This window comes from Grampus griseus, assembly GCF_964374135.1.
Source record: "Grampus griseus genome assembly, chromosome: 2".
Lineage (NCBI taxonomy): Eukaryota > Metazoa > Chordata > Mammalia > Artiodactyla > Delphinidae > Grampus > Grampus griseus.
Genome location: NC_139018.1, coordinates 49,509,016 through 49,532,757, shown reverse-complemented (window position 1 = coordinate 49,532,757; position 23,742 = coordinate 49,509,016). Strand labels below are relative to the sequence as shown.

Below are 23,742 nucleotides of genomic sequence, written 5' to 3'. Positions count from 1 at the left end.
GAAGATGGGGGTTGGGAAGGGAAGGTTCAGGGAAAAAGGGAAAAACAAAAGGGAGAAAGAAAAAAGAAGGGTTAAAGTGGAGGAAAGCATATGTCCTTCAGGAGGATCTTCTAAAGCTGCGACTCTCAGACTTTTGTTTTATTACTATCATAGTAAGAAATGTATTTTACTCCACGCAGGGCGCGCACGCGCGCACACACACACACACACACACACACACACACACATATATACACACACACACACACACACAGAGATGTATAGACTAAAACAGAAAATAAGTTTGCGCGTAGCCAGCTAGAAGAGTAGGGCACTTATTTCCATCACACATCATCAGTGCGTGTGGCGTCGGGGGCGCTAGGGCAGCCCGCCCCCGGGCCGCGCCCAGCCGCGCGCTGGGTCAGACGCCCCGCTCCACCCGCCGCAGGGCCCCCGGGTCGCCACACCCGCGGGGGAGGAGAGCGACCGGGGCGCGGCTCTGGGCTACCGGCGGCAGCTCCCGCGGCGGCGGCGGCGGCGGATCCAGACGCGACGCGGGATGGAGACAGACAAGCAGGGCTGCGTGCCCGCGTGGTGGCACATGGTCACGTGGAACCTGAGGTGAGTGCACGCCGCGCCCTGTGCGCCCCGGCAGCGCCCCGCCGGCTCCGACCGCCCGGAATGCGGCAGGGTGGGTACCGCCGGGCGGTGACGCAGGGCTGGTGGCCGAGCGCTGACTCCCGGGGCTTCGGAGGCCCCCAGAGCTCTTGGACGGCTGTATCCTCAGCCCCAACCCCTACCCGCGCCGGCGAGACTCGCACGTTTGATTTTTCAGGAACGTATATCCCTTTGGGGCTTCTGAACTAGAGATTCCAGAAAGCTGGTTCAGGTTCCTGTGCCAATCTCTTATCTGCCTTGACATTTTACTAACAGCAGGACGGATTTTAAAAAATAATAATAGTGGCAATAATAATCGGTGTTGTGGTCTTGGAAGGCATTCTGTTAGGTCAAGGGCCTATCTGTGTAGATGGAGAAGGATCGGAAGGCCACCTCCCTGAGTGTGAAGCGTCTGGCGTGTGAAGAACGCCTCTCCACAATGCTAGAGATGCATGGTACATTGAAACCATAACTTGGCATCACTGCCGGTGCCTAGTTCTTATACCCTTCAAACGTGAAATGTGTAGGTCAGCACAGGTTTTTCATTGTCTTCCTTCCATGAATCCTTGGCTTGAGCAGTCATCTTAGACTACCTCAATCGACCAGCAATGCACTGACAGTCTTGTTTGTGTTGAAGCCAGGTATTGGTTGGAGACCTTGGACCCAAAAGACTGCGTGTCTTGTTTTGTCTTGTTGGTGTGGGAAGGTATTGGCAGTTTTGTTTACCTTTCTTCTTTCTATTCCTTTGTTTTGCTCTGTTAAATTTTTGCTGATTACAAGATATCCAAAAATCATATCCAGGCACAGGAGACTTCACTTTGGAATATCTGAGTGGTGAAGACAAACACCAATCTCCTTTCCTCTCTTCCTGCTGTGGCCAAAGGCAGGAGGCAGAGAGCGGCCCTCTCCTGGCCCAGCGGTGCAGGCCGGAGCCCCCTTTCTGTGTTGGATCTGAACACCAGTCAGAATGTCCTGACTGGCTGCACTTTTCACCATCATGGGCCTTACCTCCCAGATACGGTTGTTCTGGGAAAGCTAGCATTTACCACCTTTTAGTGGGTGGCTGATTATTTAACATTTATTTGGTAGAGAATCAAAGCTGCAGTTCACGCTTTCAGAGAACAGCCCACTTTGTTGATAGTGGAGTGGAGATGGGGATTTGGGGCCCCTTAGTTACTTGCCTTCGTAGTTACTAAAAATAATTCTCGAGATGCTTCATGAAAGAATAAAATACTTGGGCATTTCTTCATCTGAGCAGAAAATTACTGATCTAATTTAGGCCGTGCTGAGGCACAGACTGATATCCAGCATCCCGAGTCCTTTTTGTTCCTTGGAGCTGGTTAGTTTAGCAAACATTCATGGAGGGCCTGCTGTGCACCTGGAACAGCTTGTAGCTGTGGATCTATTGTGATATGTTGTGAAACTCAGGGAGAACATTTAACCATGTTGTTTTCAGTGATTATTTTTTAATGCCTTGGGGATCTATTTATTTATTTTACAAAAGTCTCATCAGATGTAGTTGCTTCTGAAGATGGATGGGCCCAGGAAAGTAAATCTCCACTTGCAACTGATTTTCTTCAAATCAGAAAAATGGAAACCATGTTCAGGAAAGAAGTTGCGGGAAGCCGAAGGGCTGTTTTCCTCTTCATTTCTCCCTATTTCATCCCAAGTTTTTACTTTTCTAGATAGTGCTTAGAAAATCCCCAGGAGAAGGCTGATAAACGTATCCATCGTCACCAGAGTATTGGACATCCCATTCCCTATCAGGCACTCATCTAGGCCCTGGGCACACAGCCATAAATAAAACAGGCAAAACCCCTGCTCTTGGGGTATTAATTTTCAGTTGTATCAATAATTCAAAACAGAGAAGGAATCCCTTCCCCTGTCCCCCAAAGCTACCAATAAGCCTTGCTTCCTTCTCCTTTATGAAAGAAATACACTCTTCTTTCTGTTCTCAACCTTTCATTCAATGAATATTTATGGAGCTCGGCCCTGTGCTAGGCTGAGTGGAATGTAAAAGCAGTATTATCTGTCACGTGGTTCTTGTCACTAGGGAGACAGGACTCATAGTGGGAAAACAATCAGAAAACAATTAAGGGTCAAACTGAGGCCCCGATTATAATTAGTGGGAGGGGTGAAAAGAGGAAAAGTCACCATGAGAAGATCTGTCTAGAGAAGCTTTGAAAAAAAAAACAGGGACACTTGAGTGGATGTGAAGGAAAGGGAGGATTTGGTTGGGAGGAAAGAAGGGAGGAGAACACAGATGTAACTTGGTGCTTGGTGAGTTGGTGATCAATACATGTTGGCGGGATGAATGGGCACAGGGTGGATGTGTGGCATGTCTTAATATTTGGAATCGTTGTCTTGCCAAATGTGGTCAGAGTTGGGCTTCCCAAAGCTGGTACCTCTGAGCATGAAGGAGAAATGATTCGCCCTGTAGCAGCTGGTTCCACCAGGTTTTGCCAGTAAGAATCATCCAGTTAGGTTCTATAGCCCCTGTGGGATGCGGTGCAGTTACAGCCACAGCTAATCAAAGGGCAGGCGAAGAACACCAAAGCATCAAGGTGGCTGTTTGATGTGCTGGCCGCGAGCGAGGATCGGGCTGAAACTGCATCCTCTGCTCAAATAAGGTCTATTAGCCACTGGTGACTTTTGATCCCCTATTGATCTAGGGGAAGTCAAACTGACAGCCCCCTAGTTAAAAGGAGCCGTTGTGCATTATTGATGCTGTGAGGGATGTGGTCACTCTGTTCTCTTCCCGCAGCAATTCTCACAGAAGTGCCTTGAGCTATTTGAGAGAAGTGTCCTGTATGAATTATTCTTTAAAAACAGAAACATATTTCCCTCTCTTGCCCCAGCTTCCCAAGCACCCTGCTACCTGCAAAAGGTAACTTAGCGGGAGTCTAACAGGCAGGGTAGTGGGAGTTCAGAGAGTCAGGAGAAAGAAAGCCAGAGCCAGCCAACTGGAAGGGAGCATAAGAATTCAGTTCCGCTCATCTGTCTGGGCGTGATCTGTGGCTCAAAGTGGCTCCTCTGGGTTTTGATTTCTTATCTCTAAAATCAGAACAGCCATATCCTCTGCTTCCGACCACCTTCATGGAGGCTATTTTAAAGTATGAAACAATCATTTTCGTTTCTTTCTTGCTGATTTTATGTGTAGGCAGTTGCCCATGGCTGATGTATTTGAAGAGCTGTCCATCACCCTTAGCCTGCTTATCTTTTCCACTCCCAGCAGAATTGCTGGAAATTCATCAGAGATTCATTATCTTCTGCCTCCACGCCTTTTCCAAACATGTGTAAGTGCCCTGATTTTTAAGTTATTAACACTTGAGGGAGAATTTTTTTAGAGGTCTTTCTTTGATGCCTTTGGCTATCTTCTGAGGATACGGGAGCAGGAAGGAAGAAAGTGGGAGGAAGGAGGGACCCTGAGAGGAGCAAGGGTGCAGAAGGGGAGAAAAGGATCCTGAAACAACTCTCTCTAAGAGCTGAATTTCACCAGAGCCCAGCCTTGTTCCTGGGGCTCATTTTTGCTTCAAGGATGACAAGTAGAACTCACCAGGACTGTGACAGCTCACTGGAGATCACCATGGAACTCTGGGTTTGTACAGACCTGGGTTCACGTGGCTCTGCCATTCATTGGCTGTGTGACCTTGGGAAGGGTCCTTAACTTTTCATCCTCCTCATCTGCAAAGCAGAGGTAATAACAGTTGTCTTCTAAGATGCCTCTGGTCTAGCAGAGGAATCAGGGCAGGGGAGACAGTGCATCAGAAATGCTTTCCATCCCCTACAGCCTCACGATTTGATCACACTGACCGTTCACAGTAGGGAAAGGGACTCTTGGCATGGACGATGTGGACAAAAACTGGGAGCAGCAGGTGGTGACACTGACCTCCTGTGTCCCTCGTTTCTCAAAGGTAGGAGACACTCAGTCCTCACGGGAGATGTGGCTAGAGACAGAGGTAGCCTGAGTGAGCCCTCATGGACAAACCATAACTTGTCTGCTGGTGGTACCCAGTTTGGATGGTTCGTGTCACAGGGGGCAGTAGAATGAACAAGATGTGCGTGGCCCCCCGTGTCCCATTCCCTGACCAGGCCCTGCTGCGTCCAGCCTCCAGGTCCCCCCTGCACCCCACGCTGCTCCTCACGGCCCCGCCCACCAGGGATGTCACCTCAGATGTGAGGGTTTCGTCTCATTGCTTCCCAAGACCCAGCCAGAAGGGGCGGTGGGAATCTGACGATTATTCATTCACTGCTTTAGACTAATACTAATAGTAGCTAGCACATACAGCACTGAACTGTGATGTGACTGAAAACTGTGGCAACTGTTAAAACAGTCTGAATCCTGTTTCCTGGTGACTTCGGGGTCCAGCCTTGGCCTTCTGTGGGGTACACTGAGGAAACAAGTCTGACGCGAGTACATCCGTGTCCCCTCCCCTCCTGTCACACCTGGGCTTTCTGAGCAGCTGGTAGGGGCCCTGACTTATTGCTTTCCTCTCCTGGTTCTCCCTTCGTGCCGGATCTAGATCTGCCCTAATTACATACAGTTCTGTAAAGGATTTTTGCTTAAATGCCAACCTGCCTGTAATTCCCAGTGTCGGTCTGTGAAATTCGATTTGGAGGTTAAAAGGAGAAACAAACCGAGACAACACTTGGACTGATTTTGAATACCTTGTTTGTTTCACAATATCTTACAGATCTTTCCCATACTCCTGTTCAACCCTCAGAAGAAAAATTGCCACTCTGTGTGACAGCTTTACAACTAAATCATTAAACGAACATATTTTCCCTCCTCTGATGCACATGGTGATTTTTTTCAACTTTTGTGAGTATGTACCTTTTGTGAATTTGCCTTTATATTTTTTTTCCCAAATAGAGAACTTACTGCCCTTACAGTTATGGCATAATGAAAAAGATATGTCAGTTATAAAATTGTGGCTAGACTTAAATGGTCTGAAACCTATTTAATATTGGCTTTGGGGTCTAGGATGAATCCTTGCAAACTGCTGGGATAGATAGAAAAATATGGCCTTGTGGGTAGGGTTTCAATTCAGGAGCTCAGTCTTCAAATTGGCTATTAATCTGTATACCTTACTGCTTCCTGTATTCTGTGCCTTTTCTCTTCCTCTTCTTGCCTGTATCCCTTGAGAGAGAGAGAGGTTGATGTGAGAAATCTATTTTCCCGTGTTTTTTCTACCAAGTGCTGCGTTAGTCAGTGCGACACACAGTTCTTCTAGAGCACAGGTGATGCTCTCACCTGCATGTCTCCAGGTGTATGTTTATCTTGGACATTTAGTGGCTTATGGCTAATGACTAGGTTTTACTTAGTGCAAAAAGTAACTCATGACTTAAGTAGCAAAATACTCATTACCTTCTTCTAGACCCTCTTACTTTTTAGGTGAATGGTCTCCTTTGCTTTTCGCTTGAAACGGGGATGAAGACTGAATAAACTCCATTAGAGGCTATATATAACACTGGTGGTATTTTTAAGTCTAGCTTTAGTTTTTTTTGGGGGGGCAAACTCTTTTGCGGGGTAGTCCTAGTTTATAAAGTAAAAATACTTTGCTTGGAATGAGTGTAGTAGCTTGCAGCTTAGAAACATGTCAATCATGAGGCTAATTACTTTTTTTGATTGTGATTAAGAGACGTGGAATTCGATTCTGGGAGTTGACAATGAATTCTCCTTTCCAGTCAAAGCACCATTTCTTGTGGATTTAAAGAAACCGGAGTTAAAGATTCCTCACACAGTGAGCTTCTACATCAAAGGTGAACCTAGGGTGATTCTGGGAACATGGTGAGTGCACTGATTGGACCCTGGGGTGCTTGGTGGGTGCGGCTTTCATGTCACAAGGGCAGAGGTGAGCAGTGCTGTGTTACTTGCCTGGGGAGAGGTCGGTGTTCCTCGGAGGAAGCTGTTCCACACAGCTTCCCTTTATATTGAAGCTTGACTTGCTTGCATTTTCTTTTCAGGAATCTTACGTTGGAGTGTGGAGTCTTTCAGGTGCCTTGGGTCTGTCTTCTTCCCTGCCTTATGCCTCACCCCCTTCCCACCCTGCTCCAGACCCACTGGCCTCCATGTATAGAAGCCATGCTCTGTCTGCAACATGTCTTTCTCTCTCTCTGCTCCCTCTGTTCCCTCCTTTTGCCTAACTGCTTACCCATCTCTTGGGTCTCATTTTAAACGGTAATTTTCAGGAAAGCCTTTCCTCACCACCCCCATGTTCGGCATATGTTAGTGCAACATGTGCTTGTCCTTTACTGCGTTTATCCCCACTGTAATTGAATAAGTGCTTGTGTGATTATCTGATGAATGTTTGTCTTCCTTATGAGACAATAACTTCATAGGTGGGGGACTTTGTTGGTGGGTTTCCATTGCTCAGCACAGTGCTTGGCAGAGGGCACTCCATAAATACTTGTCCATCAAGGCCGTGAGCATCCTACTGTCTGTTTTGCTCTGCTGATCTCAATATTTCCTTCTGTTTGGTTCACCTACTTGTTCGTGGTTGCCAGTTTTCCCGTGCCCTGTTTTATATTTCATCTCCCTGAGTTTAAACATGTGATCACAGAATGTTTAGGGGCCAATATGGATGGGTTCACATAACTTCTTCCTAATTTGCAGGGTACAGTCCCACTAATAGTGTTGGAATTGAAAACATCTTTCTTCTTTACTCTTGCCCCATCAGTCCTTGTTTGGTGAGTCAGCTGTCCTCATGACTAGCTTATCTAGCTGGCAGCAATGCCCGTCTTCGCAGTACAGAGGCCTTGGGGTTTGATGTCAGACTTTTTGCCTCTAAATGATTGAGAGACTGGGACTTCCCTCGTGGTCTGGTGGTTAGGACTCTGCACTTCCACTGCAGGGGGCATGGGTTTGATCCCTGGTTGGGGAACTAAGATCCCACATGCTGCACGCGGTGTGACAAAAAAAAAAAAAGATTGAGGGACTGAAGATTTATCATCACATGGCCAGTTCTCCAGGTCTCCTGGTGACATGTCAATGGCAGTGTTCGTGTTAGCAGGGTTCATTCATTGGTTTAACAAGGTGGAGGAACTGGAGCTCACTCAGGTGTTTAAAATCACGAGGTCACTGGGTTTCTTGAGTAGAATAGCTTAATTTCATGTTCAAGTTCTTTTCTCCTACCTAAACTGGTTTCCCTTTGTTTCCAATTTGTTTCTTCAGCCAAACCAATAGCAGGTGGCAGACATCTATTATCTTTTACTTGTTTCCACCCAGTGGATTGCATTTCAACAAACCACACCTAACACCTAAGAACTGCAGTCTTGGAAGCATGATTGGTATAGGAGTCAGAAGAACTAAAACAGTAAATGGTTAAAAGGGGTTATCTCGGCATGGGAGGAGGGGGGTAAGGCAGTTGTGGTTTTCATTATAAGACGTTTGTGGCATTATATTTTAATTTTTACCATGTGCATATGTATTAAGCAGATACATATCTGTATGTAAATATATTGACTATTTACGTATAATAATCCATTATATATTCTAATAGTATATAAACATATAAATATGTATCTGATTGACATAAGGAGGTTTCAGACTTTGGCAAGAATAGAGAAGTCTTCTCTCTGTCCATGTTGGCTGAAACCTTTCCTTGCTTTTCAGGCACACAGTTTCTAGCTGCCGGTGGGGGGAGGATGCTAAGGGGAAGGGCCGTAGCTGCTACGAAGCAGCCCTCCATGACGGCAACCCAATTATTGTTTATCTTCATGGCAGTGCAGAACACAAGTCAGTTGCCTTTGCTTGGATGTTTTTTTTTTTTTACAGAGTGAAAGAGTATTTCAGCCCTGTGGGGGAATGTAAGGCAGACCTCAGTTTTTAGGTCTGTAAGCATCCCTTCACATATTTTTTTCCCTTTGTTGAAATTTGAGGGTGTTCTGGCAATAGGCTTCTCTTTTAAAAAAATCTATATATTCTATATGTAGAATAATGTGGATCCTTAACTGAAAGGGAAACTAACTTCCAAAATTTGGATACTGATTTCAAAGAAGGCAATGGTTCCTTCACTCCCCAAGAGTGTCGGAAATGATGGATCAAATCCATGGACGACTGGGTAGGGAGTAGGCATGAGGTATGGAGAAGAGGAAGAGCAGTTTCCACATCAGTGGTCTTCTCACAGAACCACATGGAGATTCATTTATTTGGCATGAATCCTATTAATCAAAAGTATGGATTCCCTAGGAGAGACCACCTGGAATTCTGATCACGGCTACTGGGGGCCACCTGACTAATTCTAGTCTGGAATACTGATGCCTCGGCCTGCTCTCTGTGGTCCCAACCTTGCTTGGTAACCAAGAGCACCTCCCAGGAGGCTGGCTGTCCTTTGGTGCACTGGCAGTCCCTCTGTGGGCCTGTGTCATTATGGTGGGTGATGAGTATTGGCTGTGACTGCGGGTCTCAGCATGGGGGAGGGGCGGTGTGCCTCAGAGACCCGCAGACCTCGCTCTGTCTCTGGGAGGACACTTCAAACTCAGTGACAAGGTCTGGAATCTGCCCCTCGGCTCCCCTGCCCCTGTCTCTTTTACTCACTGTCTTTTTGTGTCAGAAGATGGCCTTCTCAAGACTTGCCTTTGCTCAAGGGGCTTTCTTGAGGTGTATGTTTCAGAGTCACATTTACAGAGATTTCCTGTGAAATCAACATTTTTCAACATTGCTTAACATTGTTCTGATTGTGTAAACTTGGGCACGGTGTTACAATGCGTTTTTATTTAAAGGGTCATGTGAATCACACAGTCACGTCTGCCCTCTGAGTGAATCCGCTCTTGCCCTCAGTTATCCCAGATTTCCTGACTTGGGGTCAGCTGCACCTTCCTCTGTCTCCTGCCCGGAAGTCTCAGCTTGCTCTCAGCAGTACTGAGCTGGAAGGAGGCCAAATGACAGATCACAGGGAACCTTGATGAAAGCAGTGGTTCTATACTTGGGATCCATAGACGCCCCAGAGGGTCCATGAACTCCCAACCCAAAATTGTACACAAAATTTGAAGAGTGGATACATTTTTCGGGGCAGCGGGTCCATAGCTTTAATTACATGTTCAAAGGGCTCCATGACCCACTAAGGTTTAAGAAACTTGGCTCTAAAACAAATTCAAATGGTTTTTTAAAGAATCCTCTGCCTTTTGAATCATCTTTATCTCCCTTTTATGTGGTTAATACAGAGTAGGCTGTGGTTCTTTTGGAAAAAAGTATTTCTTGTACCTCCAGGGCTGTGAGTCTCTCTCCTTCACTTCATCTTGCACCTCATGGCAGAGTGGACAGGATGCAGGCAGATCTTCCTTTAGTGAACTTGATTATATCATCCCTTTTTCTGAAAAGCCACTTTCTGGAACTTATTTTCCTTTAGCTTCTAGAAGTATTCTTAGCAATAGGTTTTGCTGTGCAGCAGTGAAAGGAGATGGGATTGTCAGCAGTTCAATCAAATGCTTACGTTGAGAAGCGCTAGCGGTCCGGGGAGCCGGTGCTCACTTGGGGGAAGGCGGCAGCAGAGGGGAGCTGTGGGTCATTCACCCTGACACAGGCGCGTGGGCTATGACACCAAGCAGCATTGCCCTCTCTCCTGGTTATTTGTCTAACCTGAAAAAGAAAGGCGTGAGATCAGATGCCAGCAGCACGGTAGTGATTTTTGTTGAATTTGTCATTGTAATTCCTAATTCTTGCTCTTTTTTTTTAAACCTCCTCTACAGGGCAGCTCCTCATAGACTTGAGCTAGTAAAGGTATGTCTGAAGGGGCCTCAAGGCACCGATTTTATGTCTCCATTTATTCTCTTCTGGGCTACAGCCCTAAGATCTTCCTGCGCCCTCAGCATGGTTATCTCCTGAGAGCTCCTGGAGGTGAGGGTGGGTTTGTGGTGTCTGGGCCTAAAGTCCCATGAGTAGACTTCTCTTCCACCTTTGACCTTGGGGGATCAAAACAGACGTGAACATCTCTGAGTCCCAAACACTTTAATGAATTTGTTCCTTTCATCACCAGATGGAGTTGAATTTATTTGCTTTTTCTAAGGGCTAGGGGATGGGTTGAGAAAATATATTAAGTGCAAAAACCACTCCTTCTACCAGAAACAACCTTTTTGGTGGTATGGGATAAAGATGTAGAGTGTCTTCTCTTAAGTCATTCAGGCCCTTCTTCAGCCCCATAAGAGGCTGGGCCGAGGGAAGGTGGCCACACCTTGGTGTCCTCACCAGCCTGCTACAGACTCCAGTTTTGGGGGGCAGCCCCTGCATCTCCCAGCATGAGGAAGATGGCAGGCTCTCCACCTTGCCTTATCTGACTGACGGCTGGCTGGAGGGCTCCTGTTTATGCCTCCCACACTCCCCTCAGGTAGTCAGTAATCTCTCCCTTAGGTGATTCAGCTGCTTGTCTAGTTATCGATCCCAAGACCTGGTCTCTCCCCCCACAAGCCAGCTCCCACTCCAGAGCCCTCTCCTGATTTCACAGCATTAGTGGGGCCCGGAATCCTGCCAGGCCCAGCACCCCAGCACCTTCTTCATCCTCCCTCCCCTGTTCAGACATGGCCATCCTCTCCTGTCTACTCCCCTCTCTCATCACTCCAAGGAGTGGTGGGCTGGATGCAGTTTTGCCTGGGGTGACGATGTCTATTAATTTTTAGGTTTACTTTCCACCTTGAACTCCACTCTTTGTACTTCCCTAAGTGGGATGGTGTGGTGCTGAGGTCTGTGGGAACGTGTACTTTTTTCCCCTCCTACTGTTGGCCAAGGTGAATTGTATGTCTTCGATGTGCACAGGAAGAAGAGTTGTAGGTGTGAAAAGTAGCCAGATCAGCCTTGTGGTGTGTGGGATGTGTGGGGATGGTATGATAAGACTTCCTCCTCCAGGCAGGTTCTGGATTCCACACACCACAGTCATCATTTCCCAGCCTGACCAAACTTCCCTAGCTCTTCATTTTCTCCTTTGGATAGGCGATTTCTTTTAAAAATTAAAACTTTGTTATTAAATTGTCCTTCCTCCCTCCCTCTCTCCCCCTTTCTCATTCATTCATCACTTCAATCACCCAGCAAAACTATTTTCATTTATTTGCATTCCCACCTAGTTTTTATCTCTATAAAGTTTTTCATGTTACTGATTGTATCTCTGTATAACTTTACGTTGTGCTCTTTTACTTAATACCATTTAAAAAATATTCTTCAGTGTTTTTCCATAGTCATCATAGTTACCAATTTAAAGGGTGATCATTCTCCATTATATTTATAGACAATTGTTTATTTACTTAAATATTTCACTGCTATTTAATACAAGTTTTTTTTTTCCTCCTAAATTCTTTTAAAATAGTATTGCTATGGAAAACTTTAAGCAGTTAGTTTATTCTTCTTTTGGAATTTTTTTTCCTGGAGATTAATTCTTAGGAGTAGGATCTGTTGCTTGAGTTGCATTGTCTTAGGAGTAGGATCTGTTGCTTGAGTAGCATTGTCTTAGGAGTTGCATTGTCTTAGGAGTAGGAGCTGTTGCTTGAGTTGCATTGTCAAGTGGCTCTTCAATTTATGGCACCACAAAAAACACATGGATGTTCCCGTTTCCCTGGATGCTGAACTGCCCTGTGTCTTGGATAACTTGTTTGGAGGGAATGTAGTTTAAATACATGTTTAAAAGTGGAACCTGAGAGAAACCATCTCCTAGCTCAAGGGTCCTCCTGCTGCCCACTGCTGCCTATAATATGACATGTTTAAAAGTTTAAAAGTTTCATTTACTTCCTCATTATTAGTTCAGCTTGTATTTAAAGTTCAGTCTCTCACATCTATGCAGTAGTAGGGGAAGCACAATGTTTGGACACAGGCAGGCCCAGGTGTGAATCTTGGCTCTGCTGCTGGCCATTTGGGTGTCTGTGAACAAGTTACTTAAGCTCTCCAAGGCTCGGTTTCTTTCTCTGTAAAATGTGGAGAACACATACCTTGTAGGACTGTTGTGAGAATTAAGTAAAGATTTAAAAGTGCCTGCACAGTAAACTTTTGTCCCCTTTTATCTCCGTTCTCTTCGTCTATCACTGTATTTTTTTTCATTTAAAATTATGTCTTTATATTCTTTTCTCATTTATCTATTTGGGGCTGGCAGTGGTTTCATGTAACCAAGTGATCTCTTTATTTTTGATCAATATTAACTCTTTATCTGTTCATACTTAATATAAATATCTTCCCGTTATTTGCTTGCTTCTACTACAACTCTGTGTGGAGTTCTGGCATTTACTATGTACCAAGGTACTACATCATCTCATGCAATCTTCCAACGATCCTGAAGGTTTTATTTTTCACTTCTCAGACTATATTTACACAGTTAGATGTTAAGTGGCTTTCCCAAGGTCAGACAGCTGCTAAGTGACAGAGCCAGGGTGTGACCCAGGCTGTGTGGTCCTATTCTGCCATGCTGCTTTCCTTCTTTCCCGTTGAGCCTGATCTTCTCAAGTTTGAAGTCAAACACCAGATTTCAGAAATGCATTTTTCCCTACCTATTAAGCCATCGTAACCAGGATTATGGAAGTGTTGAGGAGGTGAGACCACTTTTGTTTACATCTCCCAATTAAAGTGATAACAGCTCCTTTGTCATCTAGGTGCTGAGTGACAGTGCTTTTCATGTCTTGTCTGTTGACTACGGAGGTATGTGTTAGGAAAAGTGTACAAAGATTTTTCAGTAAGAAGGGGCCTTTTGATAGCCCTCATTTTGGAGGCAGTGATATTGTGTTTGCCTTTCCTTGCTGCCAGGGTTCCGGGACTCGACGGGTAAACCCACGGAGGATGGGCTGACTGCGGATGCTGTCTGTGTCTATGAATGGACCGAGGCGAGAAATGGTACCACCCCTGTGTGTCTCTGGGGCCACTCTCTGGGAACAGGGTGAGTGGGGTCTGAAGATGGATGCTGAGGTGGGTCCTTGGGGCGTTAGTGTCATATTATAGGCAGCAGTGGGCAGCAGGAGGACCCTTGAGCTAGGAGATGGTTTCTCTCAGGTTCCACATGGGGCTAGTGACCTTACACCTCAGCATGCCTGTCTGTAATACAAGGGAGGGTCTAGCTCTCCGGCTGTCTATGACACTGAAGCCCATTCCAGAACTCTCCTTGAGCGTTTTAAATGAAAGCATTCTTGTTTAGGGCCAGTGGAACCTCTTGAAATCCTGTGAAAAATTTTGTGTCTGTGCACATTCGAGGGTCAAGAGCTTTCATCAGATGCTCATACTGGATGTTGCATTTTGTACTGTTTACTTGACTGTTAAGTCACTGCTTCGCATATGTACTAATTTTCATTGCTTTACAGAGTTGCAACAAATGCTGCAAAAGTTCTAGAAGAGAAAGGTAAGATAAAATGCTTATTTTACGTCGTATAATTTCTTGGCTTGATGTGGGAAAACAAAAACAGTGAAGAGACTATTGTGTACAATCTGAACACAGAGACACCTGGAGCACCCCAACTTTAGACAGTTCCTGACAGTCTAATAAACTCTCTTTTTTCTATTTAATATACACAATACCTGCTTTTCAGAGTTATGAAATTAAAAGTAAATACTAAGGAAAGAGTTAAAATTACCTTAAAAGAGCCCTCACTGTGAAGTGATAATAAGTGTTGTTATGGAGTAATCTGGATTACAGGGGAGGAAAATAATACGTTATGAAGTAATAGGCAGGACTTGCTTTCTGCTGCCCTCCTTACATAATATTTATATCAGTGTTTCTCAAAGTGTTCTGAGAACTGCCTTTGTCAGAATCTGCAGGGGGTGTTTGTTAGAAACACAGGTGACAGCTAGGTGGATCCTAGCTGTCTTCATAAACTGGAATCTCTGTGACTAAGAACAGGTGATCTTGATACGTGTTAAAAGCTTGTAATCACTTGCAGTATATCTTAAACTTTACTTGGCAATACAGGTGAGGGTGAGTTACAGTAAACATTTTAAAGTGTGTCACCTGCTATACACAATCTTAATTACTTATGGAAATAAAACAAATGTCATTTCATTGGTCCTCTAAACTCTCATGGCTCCTTCAGTGTTGACAATGAATTACCTGAATTAAATTCCCACATAAATGAATACTTCACTTCCTGGATAATGCAATTACCTTAGAAAATTTAATTACATTAAGTCTCCAACTTATGAACTCTTGCTACCATGTATTTTAATTTTCTCTATATTACATACTCCATAAAAATGATTATTCTCATACTATAAAGTCAGTATTTAGATTTACCCTTTTCTTTGCTGTTTATTATTTCCAGCATCGCTGTGCTTCCATCTGGGATTTTTCTTCCACCTGTCTGTTGGTCTGAAAATGTTTTGGTCTGAAAATGTCTTTATGTCATCTTCATTTTTGAACGCCATTTTTCCTGGGCATAGAGTTCTAGAGTGGCAGTCATTTATTTCAACCTTTCTAAGATGTCATCCACTTTGTTCTTGCTTTTACAGTTTCATTAGAAAGTCAGCTGCCAGTCTTACTGTTGCTCCTTTAAAGATAATGTTTTCTTTTGGTTATTTTTGAGATTTCTTTTTTTCTTTGTTTTTCAGCATTTTTACTCTGATTCTCCTAGGTGTTCTTGGTACTTATCCTGCTTAACTGTGGCCTGATATTCATCCATTTTGGAAAATTGTTGGTCATTATATCTTCAAGTATTATGCCTGCTCCATTCTTTGTCTTCTCTTTATCTGGGACTATAATTATTTTTATATATATATATATATATATATATATATATATATATATATATATCTGTTCCCATGTCTTATATGTTTCCAGTGTTCTTTTCTGAGTTTTCCAGACATTTTTCTCTTTGTGCTCTAATTTAAATATATTTACATATATTTTACACATTATACCCTGTTCAATATATCATACGAAATTTTCTTTAACAATAAGTTTTAATAAATATTTCACTATTTTACCATTTGTTATTTTCAGGAAGTTATTTTAAAGTACATATACAGTAACTCCAATGTTTAGCTCTTTTGTTTTCAGAGGGAGTGTTGGCCAAAACAACCTCGTCAGCCTCTGCTGAACACTCTCCCTTCCTGTAGTACTTTGCTTTCTTAAATTATCCAAGTCATGAATATCTGCTTGTGTTTTAGAAGAAGGTAGTGGTTTTCAATTATCATGTACCTAGGAATGAAATCTCTTTAGCAAGGGTGCTAGTTAAAAATGCACATTCTCACACTCCCCACCCCCTAGATACTGACTTCTGACTGGACTCTGGTGTGGGTTCATGAATTTGCATTATTAATAAGATTCACAACTGATTTTGATGCAGGTAGTTCATGTACAAGACCTTGAAGATCCCTTATTTAGGAAAGACAGTATTGAAATATAATAGGGGAGTTATTTCTTTTTTCTTCTTTTCAAGGATTTCCAGTTGATGCTATTATCTTGGAGGCTCCATTTACCAACATATGGGTTGCAAGTATCAATTATCCCTTGTTAAAGGTGAGTGATAGATCTTTACAAGATGTCAAAGTGTAGGTTGTTTCCACACACGTTTATTAACAATTTTCCTTTTCGTAACTAGTTTTATATATTTCTAAGTTATTCTAACTTGTGATAGGTTATTAGCCAGTTGCTATTAAAGGGGGGCACAATGGCTTTTGGATTTTGTAGTCCTTTTATTTCCTTCTAATAGATTGAGCCAAAGCTTTTTTTCCCCATTAACTAACTATACCTCGTATCTTTTATAATTTTTTTCATAGATAGACTTGACTTAGGTTTGTTCGTTTATTATTCCTTTTAAAGTGAAAACAAACCTCTCATACATCATTTTCAGCCCTATGAATGTCAACCACATCTTTCATTATTTTATGAGAAGGAAGTCTCTAGAGAATTCAAGGAAGTTGCTGAATGGTTTTACACAGCATCCCAGGTAGAGAGGATGATCTTTCCAAGAAGATAAAGAATTGACTGACAAGATGTGTTTTTTTTTAATCTGTTGTATATATGATCCTAATTTTATAATTTCATTCCATGTCTGATGCTCAATTGCTTATAGTCATACCTCCATAGAAATGTTAGCAAATGAGAGGGGGGTGGGTAAGATTCTTAGAGGGGACATATGGCCCAAGTTTATAAACTGTCGATTAATCTTGGAAGGCATCTTAAGGGTACTTTTTTAAAAAATTAATTAATTAATTAAAAATTTTTTGGCTGTGTTAGGTCTCCATTGCTGCGTGCAGGCTTTCTCTGGTTGCGCCAGGCAGGGGCTACTCTTCGTTGCGGTGCACGGGCTTCTCATTGCAGTGGCTTCTCTTGTTGTGAAGCATGGGCTCTAGGCGCATGGGCTTCAGTAGTTGTGGCATGTGGGCTCAGTAGTTGTGGCTCACGGGCTCTAGAGCACAGGCTCAGTAGTTGTGGCGCATGGGCTTAGTTGCTCCACGGCATGTGGGATCTTCCTGGACCAGGGATCAAACCCATGTCCCCTGTATTGGCAGGCAGATTCTTAACCACTGCGCACCAGGGAAGTCCCAATGCTTCTTAACATAAAGTCAACTTTGTCCAATATTAATATACCTTTGTTTTGAGTAGTGTTTGCATGATATATCATTTTCTCTTTCTTGACTTCCAACTTTTCTGAAATCTTATATTTAATATATATCTTTTGTAAGCAACATATAGTACAGTTTTGATTTCTTTTTCAGTATGACAAACGTTGTCTGTTAATCGTAGTATTTAGTCTGTGTACATTTAATGTAATTATGATATTATTTAGGCTTAAATCTACTCTCTCTGTTCTCTATTTGTGTCATCTGTTCTGTGTTCTTTTGCCTCTACTTTCTGGCTTTCCTCTGACTTGTCAGTTGTCTCAAGGAGGAAAGTGTGTTGAGTGTCAGGCTCACCTCACTAGGCTTCCCTTCTCTCTGGGATCCAGGCCACTCAAGACCTCATTACTTTGGTAGGTCTCTGATACCTTCACAGAAACGTTTTAAAAATATTTTCTTTAAGAACAATGGCTCTGGTGTCAGTCTTTCTGGGTTTTTTTCCCCAGGGGTGTCACTTAACAGCTGTGTAATCTTGGACTAACTGTTTTTAATGCTTCATCTATAAATGGGTGTAATCAGAGTCTATCAAGATTGTTGTCATAGATTCACATATGAAAAGCATGTACGATAGTGCCTGATACAGAGTAAGCACTCAATGGCCGTTAGCTATTTTTATTATCAGTGGAGTGCCATAACTCTGAACAGTACTGTTGAATAAAAAAGTGTAGGTGGGATGAGACACGGATGTAGTGAAAGGCATAGGTCCTTACCCTCAAGACGTTTCTTGTCTAGTTGGGGAGATAGGAAATTAACGGGGGGTATAAAGTAATGATGTGGATTTCTGAGTATCACCTGGGAGTCGATTTCATTACTCAGCATAGTGGAAAAAGACCATGGGCTATGAAGCTAGACAGATTTGGATTTGGGTTCAAATCTGGCCTCTGCCACTAACCAATTATGACTTTGGTAAATTATCTCCCTTTGTTGTATTTTTCCTATTTCTATAATGAGGTTGGTACTGCATAGGGTTGTTGTGAAGGTTGAATTAAGTAAAATAATCATGCAAAAATATGGGCATTCAACAAAGGCTTGTTCCTTTTTTCCACTCTTTCTATAATACAGTAGACTAAGTTAGGTGTTAGGGGAGGACCCAGAACAATAATATCAGGGTAGGGAGAATTCAGGGAAGAGAAGGGTCTTGTGTGCAGGTGTGACCAATGATGACTTACAGGGAGACAGGATCTAAGCTCATGTCTTGAAGGCGAGGGAGCGCAGTTAGAAAACACAGACAGAAGGGGAGAATGTGAGCCAAGGCACGGGGCCAGAATGGGGTGATTATGTTATGAAATACCTGAGAGTCACGGAGGACCTCTATATAAGATCTTTCACACTCGTCATTCTTTTAAATCCTCACAGCACCTCTGAGTTTGGCACCATTGCCTCCACTGAGCGAAATGGAGGCTTAAAGGCTCGCCCAATTGCCCCATACCCTATAGAGAGGAAACGGGACTCGATCCTGCATTTCCTAACTCCAGGCAGTCAGATGGAGGTGCGCAGCTTTTGGGATGAAAGACTGTGGCCGGATGCAGATGGGCTTACAGCCAAGATAGGAGATTTTTGTCTGTTTAAATAGATAGTGTTCCACTCCCAAAGCTTTGTAACAGCAGATTTCAGGTAACTGGTATTTTAAGAATATTTATCTGGCGGAATTTGAAGCCAGGGAAACCAATTAGGAGCCCCTCGCTGTGGTCTGGGCTGGAGGGGTGGTCTGACCTGTGAGTCTCGAGGGGCACCTCTGGCTGGAGAGGAGTGAGGGATAAGGGGAGTAGACTGACTGGGGCCCGCTTTCTCCTTATGCCTTCGGAATTTGAGATGAATTGCTGAAGGGCTTCTCTTACTGAATTCTCCTCAGAGGAGTCCTGATTCCAGGGGTAGCAGAACCAGAAGACAAAGGAAAGAGAAAACCAAGAAATCTTGCCCTTAGCACGGTAAGAGGAGGGCAAAGGAAGGAAGGGAAAGAGAAGCAGTATTGGGATTTCCAGACTGTCCCCGAACGCGAGTCATTTGCTGTGAGACCACGCAAAAAATGCAGGCCAGACAGACCCTGGGAAACTACGCAGGTTTCTGCAAGCAGCAGGCCCATGTCAAAACTGTGAAGCAGAAGAAGTTTGCCGTTACTGACCTCGACCTGCATATTCTGTACCCATTTCCCTACCAAATTCCCTACCAGGCATGAATTTCCTTTTTATAATCAGGAAAAAAAAATTTTTTTAAAGGTCCTTATATTTAGAAAGTTACTATTCTCTCTATTACTACAGTTCATAGTGGGAGACTACAGCAAATGACATATTATAGCGCTGGGGCAATGACCACTAACTCTTATTTCTCCATACTCATAAAGGAGCAGTGACAAGCAGAAATCTAAAACTTGCTTCTACACTGAACCTGAACATAATTCTTTTCTTTTTAAACTGCGAAGCAGACGTTTGCATTAGCCTACCTATTCTGTACCCACTCCCTTCCCTTGGCAACGTCCCACTTACTACATTGCACCCCCCTCCCTGCTCAGCACCGCAGAGGAATACACATAATATACTTTGTTGGTCTTTTCTCTTTGCAGATCTGTTCCAAGGAATAAACTCTGAATGAAATTCAGTCACACTGAGATGAAAATGACAGATAATAGCTTAAAGTGTACATCAGGGATATTTGCACAGTCGATACATTCCTTCTTTAGCAAATATTTATCAGGTGTCTATTAGGTACCAGGAACTTTTCTAGGTTCTGGGGATACCACAGGGAATAAGAAAGTTGTGGTCTAAGCTCCTATGAAGTCTGTATAGTTGCTGGAGAGGCACACAGAAGACAAGTATGCAATAAGAGGATTTTGAATAGTGAGAAGTGCTGTAGAAGTAATAAAATGATGTGAAAGGAATGACTGGGAGGTGATGGGGGGACAAGGTTCGATGGCTAGTTAGGGGAGGACCTCTTTGAAGAAATATCATCTAAACTGAGACTTGCATGACAAGGAGCCAGTTGTCATGGCAGAATCTGGAGGTCTCGGCTGAGGGAAGAGAAAGGCAAGGGCCCTGCAGTGGGATCAAGGCTGACGTGTTCCAGGAGCAGAAGACAGCAGGGCCTGGGGGTGGAGAGGAGTGGGCTTAGTGATAGGCGACAGAGGCTGTGGCCAGATTCTGTAAGGCCTCCAAGGCCAAGGTGATGCTTGGGTTTAATCCACATGCCTTTGAAGGATGTGAAGCAAAAGAGGGATGTGATGAGAGTTGCACGTTAAAATGATCACTCTGGTTTCCCTGTGGGAACTGGGTTACAGCAGGGCGAGGGTGGAACAGGAAGCCACCTGGGACCGTTGGTGTAATCCAAGCAAGAGATGAGGGCTGGGTTAGGCTGGGTGATTAGTGCAAATGGAGAGAACTGAATGGACTTGGGAGTAGTTTAGAGGCAGGGTTAAAAGTTTGAGGAAGGTGCAGTATTGGCTCAGGGTTTATGTCCTTTCCTCATTTTCAGTTGAAATGGATGTTTTTAGGGCATATAAGCTAATTTACCTTTCGACTTAATCAAAATATGGCAAGAGCTGATTTAGCTAGCATTCTTTTTACTGGAATTTTCCATTAATGAGGAAATTCAGTATGTTTAGAATGATAATTGTTATATTTGGAGTCCTATGGTCATTATTAAAACCTAAAATGCCTTTTTTTTTGCGGTACGCGGGCCTCTCACTGCTGTGGCCTCTCCCGTTGCGGACGCACAGGCTCGGTGGCCATGGCTCACGGGCCCAGCCGCTCCGCGGCATGTGGGATCCTCCCGGACCGGGGCACGAACCCGCGTCCCCTGCATTGGCAGGTGGACTCCCAACCACTGCGCCACCAGGGAAGCCCTAAAATGCCTTTTTAAAACATTGCAATATTCAATCATATTCAACAGAGTTTATAATGTTCAAATCCTTTAAAACCAATTATCTCTGTATTGTATACTTTATCAGAATTTCTAACTAATCAGAATATTCTTTTCCCCAACTAAACCACTTAATTATTCTGCAGTTCATTGTAGAAGCAATTTTTAGATTATGCGTATCACTGCTCCTTTATGAGTATGAAGAAATAAGTTAGTGGGGCTATTTGTACTTTAAAAAAAGATAAGTAAAAACCACAAAATGTCTAATGTGATTATCTATGGATGGTGGGATTATGTGTGATTTGTTTCTTCTTTCTTCTATTTTCCAAATTTCCTACAATAACATGAATTACTTTTAAAACATAAAAGTTATATTTCCAAAAAAAAGTTTATTATATTTAGAAACTCACTACTCTCTATATTACTACAGTTCATAGTGGGAAACTATAACAAATGACATAGCTATAGGCCATGTTTCAAGTTTTTTTTCCTTTTTAAAAAATAGATTTACTGGAAACTTCCAGGATTTTTAAGCACGGTTATGGATGCCCTGAGGAAAGACGAACTAGTCTTCCCCAGTGATGAAAAGTAACTTAATGACGTAAAGATATCCATTATTACTATATCTATAGGATTCTGGTGGGTAATTATCATGTGACTTATTGAATGGGGAGATGACCAGTCTGAATGAGTAGATGAGAATTCTTAGATGGGCAGTAGGATTTGGGGTAAGGTATCTACAGTATCTACAGATTTTTAGTATTTGGTATTATCCTTATGTCTAATTTAATGACTTTACCGATTCAGTACTTCCTCTGAAGTTATAAAGGGAGTTGTACGTTTAGGGTGTTTCAGGACCCTTTAAAGGTCCTGTATGGTCTAACCTAGCATTCCTTGGAGGAATCTCTGAGTTCTAGGTCTTATTCCCCATGTAACCAAAATCCATACACCATCCAGCCGAATAACCCAACAGCAAGTCCAGTGACTAGAATCTGGCAAGTCAGCCTCTCACAGTTGGAGAGTCTCGAGTGCCTACAAACAGGCAGTCGTTATCAGTATTTTTTCTATTTCAGCACACCTGAGGGATCTAACATCCTCAGGAGTAACAGCGAGTCACTGTGGCAGGGGTGGATGGTATCAGAATTTGGAAGGGGACAGGGAAGTACTATTAGTCATCCTTCATGTCATAGCCTTTTCGAATTACTAGATGGGAAGTTGACCAGGAGGCTAATCAAACCTATTGATCTCATGTCCATCCTGTACATTTATGGGGAAATGTAAACAAATTGCTACAAAGAGTTCTCCTTGGTCCTGTGGTAGTTCTTGTTATTTTTTGGTTTGACTTACTTTGTTTTCGTTTAATTAAAACATTCCAGATATTATGAAATAAGGCAGAATAAGGAAAAGGTGAGGTTCTGCTAATTCTGTACAAATTCAATGTTTTTGTTCCTTATTTTCAAAAATCACATAGGAATAAATTAAATCAAATAAGCTAAGTAAATTGTATGAGTAAACAGAAGAATCTTGCCTGGAGGAAAAAAAAAGTCACTATATGAAGCTTATTATATATGAAGTTGTATTTCCTGGGAGGGATGGAAAGAGCATTCCTTTATTTTGGGCAAACCTCATGTTTTGCTAAAGCCTTAACTTAGAAGAGGAGAAATCTCAATGTATATTTCTTGAACTGAAAGCTTTTCTTCCACTTGTTCCTAGTGTTAAATTCCTGTCGTCTCCCCTTCTTATCATACATGGTGAGGATGACAAAACGGTGCCTTTGGAATTTGGAAAAAAAGGTCAACTAAGTTCAGCGGCTGACAGAAACATACTATACTAATTTCACCATTTTCTCAGCCAGCCAAACTTTGATTAGGGCCTAAAGAAGGGTCTCTGACATTATAAGGGGTTCTCTGCACCCCTGAATTGCTGTGCCGCCTGGTGTATACAATACACTGTTGCCACTGTTCCATGAGCTATGCAGCTTTCAGTTCCTTGGTTGTAGAGGCAACCACTCAGGGATATGCAGGGTGCCCGTATCTCTGACTTAATGGGACTAACTCCTTAAGTTGGCTGTTTCCATACCCTTTTAGGAAAATTAGACTAGGAAAACAACTGCTTCAATGATCAGCCTTTGAGTCCTTGTCTTTCTGCCCCTTGCAGCTCTATGAAATTGCACACAATGCATATAGGAACAAAGAGAGGGTGAAGGTGGTGATCTTTCCTCCTGGCCTCCAACACACCTTCCTGTGTAAAGGCACCACACTGTTAAAAACCGTGAGGTAAGACTTGCTTTGCTAAATGCAATGAGGGCTGCTCTGGTTTACTTAGACCATGAGGTGGGGAACACATGTGAGCTCATCTAAGTCCTTTTCCTGCAGAGGTTTCCTGAGCCAGCAGTGGGCGTGAGGTCTGAGTACAGCGGAGAGTGAAGACTTGGTCCAAACACCACTTGTGGTGTATATTTCTTATGTAAAACTGTACTGGGCTGCTTAGGTGAGCTGAAGTTACTGACATTTCTAGAAGTCACTTGCCATTTTAGTAAGGGAAAGCACGGACGCTGGGCATTATGGAATGTTCTTGTTTAGCTTGTCATAGTCTACTTTGTGGAACATGCCAAAACTTCACTGTGGAGAATCAGAATTTGGTAAAAATTTGATCCCATCTAAAAATGTACAGTTACCAAACGTTCTGGGGATATCTGTGGATAAGGTGGTTTTTGATCTGCACCTAGACAGCAAGCA

At 43.2% G+C, this 23,742-nt stretch overlaps 2 protein-coding genes across 2 annotated transcripts in view; one reads left to right on the top strand and one right to left on the bottom strand.

The window, feature by feature from the left end:
• Positions 1 to 538: 538 nt before the first annotated feature.
• On the top strand, positions 539 to 23,407 carry ABHD12B (abhydrolase domain containing 12B; the record flags this gene model as incomplete). Its single annotated transcript, XM_082647480.1, has 13 exons — positions 539 to 600; positions 5,331 to 5,458; positions 6,325 to 6,427; positions 8,252 to 8,374; positions 10,327 to 10,357; positions 13,201 to 13,246; positions 13,352 to 13,481; positions 13,900 to 13,937; positions 15,970 to 16,049; positions 21,510 to 21,592; positions 22,718 to 22,796; positions 23,162 to 23,280; positions 23,380 to 23,407. 13 exons carry the CDS (start codon positions 539 to 541, stop codon positions 23,405 to 23,407), a joined length of 1,050 nt encoding a protein of 349 aa, XP_082503606.1.
• Positions 8,844 to 23,742, bottom strand: part of PYGL (glycogen phosphorylase L) — a 54,347-nt gene continuing 39,448 nt past the window's right edge. Inside the window, exon 21 of the mRNA XM_082649004.1 lies at positions 8,844 to 10,216. Coding sequence (XP_082505130.1) covers positions 10,204 to 10,216 — 13 coding nt within the window. The 3' untranslated portion in view covers positions 8,844 to 10,203. The remainder of the gene's footprint in view (positions 10,217 to 23,742) is intronic.